At 37.1% G+C, this 10,596-nt stretch overlaps 2 protein-coding genes across 2 annotated transcripts in view; both read right to left on the reverse strand.

Annotated features, from left to right (window-relative positions):
- Nucleotides 1-1,727: 1,727 nt before the first annotated feature.
- On the reverse strand, nucleotides 1,728-7,058 carry cdc37 (cell division cycle 37 homolog (S. cerevisiae)). Its single transcript, XM_024259868.2, has 8 exons — nucleotides 6,695-7,058; nucleotides 4,902-5,198; nucleotides 4,732-4,837; nucleotides 4,012-4,127; nucleotides 3,816-3,938; nucleotides 3,561-3,743; nucleotides 2,953-3,024; nucleotides 1,728-2,119 (listed from the first exon to the last, which is right to left on the reverse strand). The coding sequence occupies exons 1-8, from the start codon at nucleotides 6,803-6,805 to the stop codon at nucleotides 2,027-2,029; spliced, it is 1,101 nt and encodes a 366-aa protein (XP_024115636.1). The 5' UTR covers nucleotides 6,806-7,058; the 3' UTR covers nucleotides 1,728-2,026.
- A 1,862-nt stretch (nucleotides 7,059-8,920) lies between these two features.
- Nucleotides 8,921-10,596, reverse strand: part of LOC112137647 — a 16,785-nt gene continuing 15,109 nt past the window's right edge. Inside the window, exons 9-11 of the mRNA XM_036214372.1 lie at nucleotides 10,234-10,563; nucleotides 9,646-9,894; nucleotides 8,921-9,563 (exon numbers count right to left, since the gene is read on the reverse strand). Coding sequence (XP_036070265.1) covers nucleotides 9,397-9,563; nucleotides 9,646-9,894; nucleotides 10,234-10,563 — 746 coding nt within the window. The 3' untranslated portion in view covers nucleotides 8,921-9,396. The remainder of the gene's footprint in view (nucleotides 9,564-9,645; nucleotides 9,895-10,233; nucleotides 10,564-10,596) is intronic.

The following is a 10,596-nucleotide window of genomic DNA, read 5'->3' on the forward strand; positions in this document are numbered from 1 at the left end:
AGATGACCTGAAAATAACGAACTGAAACCAGACACTTAAACACACTGAGGTTGATGAACTAAATGAAGACAGCTGTGGATGATTGGACCTGAACATAGTGAGGCTGACAGAGAAAACAGAACATGACAAAACATAAGCACAGAATCCTGACGCATTTCCCCTGTATAAGAAATCTTGTATTGCTTTAATGTATATGAATAATTGGGAAAATGAGATAAAAAATGGAAAAGAGGGTTAAATTTTCCATCTATTCAACATTAAGGCATAACTGTGTACTGAAATCTGTCTGCATTGTGTCAGACTTGAGCACTGCACTGCAACAGTGATATAATGTTGTAGGTCTGTTATATGTGTCTGCATATTTTCCCATGAATAATACTACAAACCCCATGGTGCACAATGACATTTGTCCCACCAATGAGAGTAAATCTATAATCGCTTTCTGTGGCGGCAGAAAGAGCTCAATGCACCGCAAGCTAGAGGATTTTGTACATGCAAATAAAGTCAAAGAAAACTACAGAATTGGAAGAATTCAATTGACCAATACATTATGTTTACTACTGTGATAAAGAGAAAATAATCAGAGCATTTCCTGATGAAAAATAAAAAAACTGTCTGTGAATGATACTGTTCCTAAAAAAAAAAAAATACTTCCTTTGTGAAAGTTTTCAGAATTTCTTATTTTATTTAATTAACTGAAAAAACACACACTGGTAGATTTAAATTTAATGCAAACTACTAAAACAGAAATTCGGAAGCATTGAGAGATTTTGATTCATGCACTGAAGTTGAAATGTCATTGAACCAAATGGGATGTAGTGCTCATCTTTCACCACTGTGAGGCGCAAATTTGAATATCCTGTTGACACCTCATCATTTAGTAAGAGTGACTGGAGTTTTTGTCAGCTTTTTTCACTTTTCACTGTTTATTTATAAAATATGTATGCTAAAAAGAGTCAAAAATATATTTTTTCTCCTAATACTTTATTTTTTTGTATTAAATGAATTGCTAATGAAGCAGTGCAGGGAAAGCTGGAAAACCGGCAGATTCCCCCGTAGAACGTGACAATTTGGATATAGATACTTCTCAGAACTTTTTGTTTAAATGTAAATAGAAGCTGAGATTGTTACTCCTGTACATAATCTTATTATACGTTGGGGAGCCTCTGTCCCCTCCTGTCAAAAAAAGGGGTAATTGTGTCGAGGGTGGTTAAAGTTATTCCTCACTGCAGTCTCAAACGAGCTCAACTCTCCCCCCAGAACAGAACCGGCTCTGTTAATCAGCATGTCCAGTCTCCTGCAGTCCTTCTATTTTAAGGCTGCTGCCCCAGCAGACTGCAGCAAACATGAAGGTGCATGCCACCACAGGCTGGTAGAACATGTGGAGCATGCTGCTGCAGACATCAAAAGACCTCCTCAAGAAGAAGAGGCAGCCCTGCCCTTTCCTCTAGGGCACGTTTGTGTTGAAAGAGCAGTCTAGCTTAATCCCAGTGTACTATGAGTCCACACGCTCGTTTTCACTGTTTTAATTCATACAGAAAACAACAAAGTTTTTGACCTTTGGATGTTGACCACCACATCTCTTCAGTGTTGAAGGTGTTGAGAAGAAAGCATCACAATCGCACAAAACACAGAAGCTGGTAGCATAATACGATTATAACTGAACTATCCAGTTCTTCTTGTGAAATATTTCATCGAAAGAACAGATAAAATATTTCTGGCTTGATTGAGAACTGTTTTATTTTCTAAATTTGATTCCAAAAGAGATTTTAAGGCGATTGGTGCCAAATTCCTCTGCCTAAAGAAGTTCTCTTCAATTAAGTTATGAGCAGAATCAGATGAGGATTATTTACTTATCAAGAATCTTTTAAAACAGGATTTATTAGATAACAAATAAGAAGGAACTCAACAATCATATACTAAATTATTTGCAAGCCTATTGTAGAAGACAAATAGTTTTAATGAAACATTTCAAGTATCTAAAAATATATTTTTTATTGTAAAGTTATTATTTTATTCATTTTATTTAATCATCTTCCTCCTCTTCATCCTCACTCTCTCTTGCTTCTGGGACCCACAATCCAGAATCAATGCACCTCCTCATATGGTATCTGCCTTCCTGTAGAAGTTAGAACATTTTCACAATAAATCATTGATCTGTGCAAAACAATCAGCTTTTCTGAGGCAGCAAATCGTTTTATTTAATTGTTGATTATGAATGTTAATACAGATCACGCTGAACACTTTACAGCCATTCATTTGGGCTGGTTTACAGCTGTGATTAATGCTGATTTATAACAGGATCAAATGTCTCATATTAATGTCTCATATCAGCAGCCTGCACTTTGGAGCTCAGGGTATATTTTTTGGTTTGTTAAAAACTAATGTATTTGTTGACCTTTTTGAAGCAAAGATGTAAAGATAAAAACTTAACAGACTCACATTTTTAAAAAAATCTACTTCTTAAATCTTATTCTGGAATTTACCACATAACCCAGAGAACAATGATCGTTCAAACAACTGATTGAACAAAAACTGAATCAGAATTTTCCTCACCTGTAGTGTGAGGAAAGTAATTTTAAGTAATGATATAGATCCCTTTTATTATTAACTTAATAAACCTATCAAGATATATCCTCTTAATGCTTGTTTTGCAAATTAAACTCAATATTCAACATAATATTTAACAATTTTCTGCATCAGCTGAATACTGACTTGTTAGAAAATGATGTCCGGTTGGGTGAAAAAATAGAAAACATCCTCCTGCTTTTTTCCCAGTAAAGCAGGACCATTAATAACAACAAAAAGTCAGATTCTAATGAAAACAAGTGTTTGTTTTCAGGGTAGAGGAATGCAGTCCTTTGACATTAATGTGAAAATGTGTCAGACTCTAAAAGGAGATGGTTGTGATGAACGCACAACATTTGTGTTGACAGATGAACACACACTGACCTCTGGGTCCATCCTGTTCATAGCTTCCTGTAGCATCTGAATGTTTTTCTCATCAAAACTCCTTTGCATTTCCTAAAGAGACACACAAAGTTAACATGGTAGCAACTATTACACCCACTGAACAGAACCCACTTTGTCAGCTTAAAATCTCTGTAAGTCTGGAATGAAAAGCTTCAAAGGCCCACAGCAATGAAAATCCTGTTTATGGTGTTTTAAACATGTTCTTGTGGCATTTTTCTGATTTTGAGGGCATATATTCCTATTTGTGATGTAGAAAAAACACTGGGTGGGCCACAAGCTCCCTGCTTTTTGTTGCACTTGTAATTTTAGACTGAGGGTAAGGGGCTGTAAGCTAGTGGGGAAGAGTATGTAAGTAGAGAGCTTTCAGCAGCGCGGGAAAGGGGGGCGAGGTTGCTCCGTCCCAACAACTCAGAAACTATGTCTTAGAAAACGACACAGGTTGCTTAATGTTTCCTAAAAATGGCAAAATTATAATTAAAAGATTACTGGGGACCATTTAAAATGGATCAAAGCATGATCAGTGAGACTTTAAGCTTTTGGAAAGATAAATAAGATGCTGCAGCTATGAAAACGTTTCGTGATTTTACCCTTGGTAGTGATTCATAGACTTCAACGGGGTCTAGCCCCCCCGGACCCAGTCTGTTTTTCTTCTCCTCTTCTTCCAGCTCTTTCATAGCACCATCCATACGAAGCTGTGCACATTTGCAGATCCGTTCTCTCAGCAGGTCCAGTTCATGATTGAAGGCATCCTGATATGGTTTATCTGCGGTCTGAGAATAAATCAAAACACTGAAATAAATGCTTTTCCCGAGGTTTTGAGACAGTAAAGAGTTCAGACAGACCTTGATTTTTGAGAAGAACTCTCTAAAGCAGCCTCTTGGGTCAACACGGAGTGTCCGGGCCAAATCCAAAATGAACTGCATAACGATAGCCTGGTGGGCAATCTGTTCCATGAGCGCATGTTTCTGTAAGGACATTCAGGCATTATGCAGGTTCTAACTGACAGGCTTTATTCTCCTCTCTCATGTCAGCACTTACCTCATCTATTTCATAATCAATACAGATGACAACGAGGTAATTTGCTGTCTCTTCACACACCAAATGTGGGTGGTCAGACAGATATTTCTGACTGTCGTCCCAACGCCGCAACATCCCTGTTCACAGTAAAATCAGCACATCACAAATAAAACAGTGACTGTAACTCTATTTAGATCGCCTTAATCTGAGGTTCTCTCCCACTGTAAGCAGTTTGTGAGACATAAATGTATTGAGTTTGAGTAATGTTACCATAGAAGCTTAGTTAGAACCTTAAGTTTACTGTTGTTAAGATAAAAAATGGTGTTTTCCATCTTATTTTCCCACACAAAAGCACACTTCCTATGAAGTAGAAAGTCGCATCATGCATTGCTTTATTATTATTATTTTTTGACAATTGAAATTTGCTAAAGCTGAACCCTAATCATTCACTAAAGTATATTTTAATGTTAGAAATTATATTGTTAGTTATTGATAACTATCAGAACCTGAACAAACATTCCAGGGACAGTCATAAATGCAACTGAAGATACAAAAGATACAAAAACAAACATTACATAAATAAATCTAAATCAACGAAATCATACAGTTTATCAAATTAGTTGAGATTGATAACAAGAATAAAGAATATCTGATATGTAAATATTTTTAAGGCACATAAATATCTGTGTGAGTAAACTGTAATTAAATATAAAAGAAAAGATTTTTATCAAGAATTAGTACCAAAGTGCTTGATTTCCTCTGCATACTTCTCCACAAAGGTCTTGTGCTTCTCTACTTTTTCTTCCAGCGTTCCGTGTTTCCTTGAAGAGCTGATGTTGAGTACACTCTAGAAATCAGGACACAGATAAATCAGGAAATCAAATTTGTCTTGCAGAAACCGTTAATACTACCTTGCTGAAACCTTCTTTGCTGATGGTGTCGACATTCCACGGCAGTTTCTTTCCATCTCGCTCATGTTCCTCCATCAGCAGCTGAAATGACTTTTCATCCTTTTTCAGTCTCTCCACCTCGGACTGAACTTTCTTCAGCTCAGTCTCTTTCTCCTCATCTGCGTCTCCTTCCTTCATCTCTTCCTCCAGGTATCGGAGACGCTCCTGGGTCTCTTCCAGGAGCCTTTGGCATTCTGCGAAGTTAGAGTGCAGATCTTCTCCTCTCTGCTGGAACGCTGCCATGTTCTCCAGCCGGGACTGATGTTCCAGAGGGGATGGTAGGAAAAAGGGGAAACCAAAGATGTTATTGTACATCTGTCAGAAAGTATATGTGACATGAAAAGACACAAGCAGTGTGCGGGTTAGAGAGCAAATAAATGTCCCTAAAACACCCGAATACTTAAAGTAAGTCTCTTCTATGTCTGAACCAGATGAGATATAAGTTATAGCGAAATTTTGCTTATCTTGCATTTGTTCCGTTATTATACAGTGTTAACAGTGTAATAAACCATTTTACTATCAGCATCAATACAAGTCTAAGCAATTACAGGTTTGAGAGTCACGAAAAGAATTCGAAAAATGACAACACTCTTTCCTACAAGCGTTCTCACTTTTTCCTTATCAGGTTACGTGATGGTTAAGTATTTATGACGTTATCTGAACAAAAAAATATAATCATAATACTTTTTTTGTTGCTGTCATTTGTCATGACATGAACTCAAAATTTACAACATTTTCTGCAAATATAAAAGAACAATTTTTCTCAAATATTGCTCACAAATCGGTCTAAATCTTTGGTCTTTCAGCTTCCAAGAAATGTGCAGCGATCATTGACTCTAAAAAGAGAACTGGACTGAGTGAGTATGACATCACCACTAAAAAACGTCTCACTTAAAGCTTCAATGAAATAACACACGCCTCCCCATACCATAACCCCACCACCACCATGAGCCACTTGATCATCAACACTGACATTGGAAAACTGTTATTCCAGATAATCATGCAGTCTAATCAGCATCTTGATATGGCACACCTGCCAAACCGCCTTAAAAATTGCTCTCCATCACAGATTTAAACAGTTTTGTAAACAATATTTGAGATAAATTGTTATTTTGTGTTTGTAAAAAATGTTTCAAATCTTTGAGTTTAAGTTTATAGCATTCCAAAAGCTGAATAATCCTTTTTTTTTTTTACAAAAAGTTCAGTAAAGTTCTTAAAAATAATGCAGTTTTGACAAATTGAGATTTTCAGGCACACCTCATAAACAATAAAAAGTATGATTTAAAAGAAAAAAATAATAACATCTATTTACAGATTAATTGCGACTTCCTAAACTTTAAGGCGAGCATCTAAATTCACTTTATTTGAATTTAAAGTCTTAGTAGAATTTTTTTCTGATTTGGTCTTGATTAAAACAATAGCCCATGTCATAAAGCCACTTTATAAATCGTATTTTGACCTTTTCCTGCACCACGGTGTCTCAATTTTCAATGAAAATACATGAAAAATTAGGCGTTAACAGCAATTGTAAGGTTAGATTAAGCATAAATTAACAAAATCCATTAATTATTGGTCATAATTAATTCATCACACAAATACTAATGGCATAACAGCACTATTGATTTGTAATGTACTATATTTTAGAAGTATTTTGCACAGCACTGAGCTACAGGTCACACATCAGAACAGTTGACACGTTTCTGCAGAACACCTGATGACTAAACACCACAGCTAGAGCAGCTCTCTCTGCTGACCCGGTGTCTCATTCTGAACAAGCTGGAGGTGTCGACAAAAGGACTGGTGATATCTTCATCATCGGACACATAGATGTGGTCCCAGGCGCTGTAGTCGATCCCTCTGCTCATCCTCCTCCTGTTCACTTCCAAGCAAAAAGCTGGGAGACTTCCACCGTGACTGTAGTCCCAGAGCGGAGGAGACCCTTATAGAAACGTCAATCCTCTTAGGCACGAGGGCTTTCTTCTTCTCTCTAAGGAAATCCTATTAAACGTGCTGCTGTGACGTCTCCCTGACGCTACTACGCCATGACATTCTTCAGATCAATAATGTCTATGGGCAAATTTTCAAATACTGATAACAAATGTTGCTTGTGTTTTGATTTTAGTGAATTTGTATTTTCTGTCTGTGGATTTTCTGAAGTGCTCTGGAACCAGTTCAGATAATTTAGAACTTTCTTATGATTCTCTGTTTACTATCTGTTAACTTTTAATTTCTTTTTCACTAAAAACATGTTATGGTCATTGCTTTGTTTTAGATCCATTTGTATGTATTTTCTGTAAATGTATTCATTTTAATTAACAACAGTCAACAAAAAAAACATTGAAAAAAGAACAAACAGTGGCTAAATTTAATCCTGTGGGTTCCCGGGGGTTAAAAACTGCCACGGGGATCAAAGCAAAAATTGGTTTGATGCAAAAAGTTAAACAAAAATGTCTTCAAAATAAAAGTTTACCTCATCGTGTTCATTTTTTTGTGTATAAACACTTATGAAACAGGCATGTTCTTTTTTAAGGAGCCTTGTAAATAACAATAAATAATAATAATAATAAAAAAAAACGACATTAAATTGTTGATTAAAAAAATAAAATTAGTGAACCCTTTTTCATGAGGTTCAAAACTTATTACACTGACAAACATCAGGGGTGAATCTGGAAGGTGTCCCTGTACTTCCCTCCCTCCTCTCACAAACTCATTAGGGTGTTAAGGGAGGGGATCAATCTGGGATGCACCTTGGAGGCGGGGCTACTTGACAATTTTGAGTTGAAGTTTTACTTAACAATTTAATTTGATAACAATAAGTTACAGAGCTTTTGTTAATTAATCCAATATTTCACTTTTTTACAGTGCATGTGGGACCCCTGGATGGGAGGGGCTTTGACATTACTGTCAGCAAGCAGGGGATGTCCCCACAGCAACTACATCTTTTATTACACACATCCTTACCCCAAAATAATCACCCTACAATAAAACACAGACAAGCTTTACGCAAGGAAGGTGGAGCAAGTGATCATCTGTCCCCTACCCCATCCCGGGCCTGACCAAGAACAAACATTCAGAAATTTCTATGAACACACTCCTTAATCTTGTGGTTCCAAGAAGAGCTACAGCTGTAATAGCTGCAAATGGCGAACTGACATCATATTGAACTCTGAATTGGATGGTACTTCAGTTCATGTGTGAGTCCAGGCAGGTGAGCCAATACTTTTGGGAGTAATGTATGTAGATATGGACTGTAGTTGTATTGTGTACGTATTACGGCTGCCCCGATTAGTCGACTAATCGACAATTAAAATAGTCAACGACTAATTTAATGGTCGATTAGTCATTACTTTATATATTATACGTAGTCAGAGTTTAGGAAAGTTGAAAGTCATAATAGCATTATGCAAGCTTTTTGAACTATTTTGGGATTTATTAAGGTTTTTTTTATAGACCAATTTGGAGTTTAGCTAATATTTCAGCTGTATGCTAGCTGTTTTGGCTAACATGGGATTTTTCTCAGTTTTTTAGGCTAATTTCACATTTAACTTATATTTTAGCTGGCTTTCCGCATTTTCAGCTATTAGCTTCAGTGATTTTAGCAATGAATTCTAGCATCTTCAGCTGTCTATCAGTGCTAGCATCTTTAGCGGCCAAATTCAGCTTACTGCATTCACACTAGCAATATTGCAGGTAACACTATATATCTAGCTTTTTTGTTAGTTTAAAGCTAATGATGGTTAAGACGTTTTATTTACATCCAGTTTGCGTATGACCTGATTAGTCGACTAAAAATAATCAGTGATTAGTTGACTGCTAAAATAAGCGTTTGTGGCAGCACTAGTACGTCTTGACATGTTTGTGTGTGAAGATCTTTGGAGTCAACATGTATGTTTATAACATTTCAGAGTGTGTGGACAGGCCCCGCCATTTTGACCAACATCTACACCGGAAAACAATGAAAATAAATCTCCAGCAACTTGTTGCGCTGTGATTCTCCATTCTTTAATACCCTTACTCACCATCTCTAACATCTCATTTTCTCCTTCTCTTTTCCATTTATTCCAACTAGAAATGTATATAATCACAATAAGTTTAGCCTCAAATACAACATGAATTCATACAAATATACACCTTGTGTGTCTTAACATTCATATACATGTAAGCTTTTACTAAAATAAAAAAGTAACTTCAAAATCTGAATTGATATAGAACAAAGAACAAGACAGCTGTCTTAAAACATCTTTTAGCAAATATATAACTGAACGAACTGCAGAAACGTTTCAAAGTCACATTCTTTTGTTACAAACACTCATAAATATCGCATGTAAAAATAATGAATCCAAACAGTCAACAGCTTTTCAAAGGACTCCAAGATTGTTTTTTTTTTTTTTTTGGGTGGGGGGTTGGGGGCACAGCATCACATTGTCCATCCTCCTCAGTTTTGTAGACTCCCTCTTTAGTAGGGTCCTTGGGAGCGTTGTCGGCGCAGGCGGAAGACATCCATCAGGTTGTAATTTTTCATGTACTTGTGTTTGTAGCAGCAATACATTTTCACAGCTACTATAGCCACAATTATAGTGGTAAGCACAACTGCTGCAGCTATGATGTACGGGATGAAGTTAACTGCAAGAACAAAGAACAGACAATTTTAGACCTGGAACTACACCAAACGCTTTTGGGGACCAGCAGGTGCTTTTAAACTTACCTCGGACATCCACCTCAAATACCATGCTGACCGTCTTCACACTGTTGCTGACGGTGCAGTTGTACTGCCCTTTATGCTCAGAACCAACAGATTTAACGGTGAGAACACTGCTGCCATGGGGAGAGTCAGTGAATGGAAGAATCCAGGTGTATGAGGGGTCAGGGTTTGCCCCTGATGAGCAATTCAGCTGTAGAGTTTCTCCTTCATAGATGCTGATCTGATTCACTGCATCCTGGGGCTCTGGGCCGTCTGGTTAATGGTATAGATGAAGAAGAAATGGGATTATTTCACACATTTTGGACATGATTAAACTTTGCATCATGACCTCAATGCTGCATTTTCTTTTTTAATAATTAGGCTCATACAATAGCTATGCTCATTCTCCAATAATAACAATAGAAGCAAAAAGACAAAAGTTAAGATCGAAAAGTTATCACCATTAAATAACAGTTCAATTTGATATTTTCAATGTGTTTTTGAGATTAAGAGCATTAAAGGAACACGATCAATGATGTGGTCTCAGTACCAAAACAGAACCACAACAGTGCATAGTTTGTTTAAATTGTATGGTTTCCCCATGAGACTCACAGTGGATGGTTGCAGTGACGTTCTGTGACTTGACCACTGAGAGGTGCTGTGGTCCTTCAGGTCCCAGTTCCAGCTTGGCTCCACATGAGAGCTGGGCTCCATCATCTTCTCTGCTGGCCTCATAGCTCAGAAGGAAGGTAACATTCGATGGTTTCTTTTCTGTTGTTGTGTAAAGCTGTGGTTGGCCCAGCTGTGTCGGTCCTCTGTAGAAGGTCACAACCAGGTTTACAGGAGCCACATCCCATACGTCACACACAAGAGTGTGCGCATCGCCTTCAAGCATTGGTCCAGAGTGGTTAAAAACACGGAAGGAAACGTCTTTTGGTGTTTCTGAAATAACAGGGAAATCAGAAATAAATCTAC

This window comes from Oryzias melastigma, linkage group LG1, assembly GCF_002922805.2.
Source record: "Oryzias melastigma strain HK-1 linkage group LG1, ASM292280v2, whole genome shotgun sequence".
NCBI classification, from domain to species: domain Eukaryota; kingdom Metazoa; phylum Chordata; class Actinopteri; order Beloniformes; family Adrianichthyidae; genus Oryzias; species Oryzias melastigma.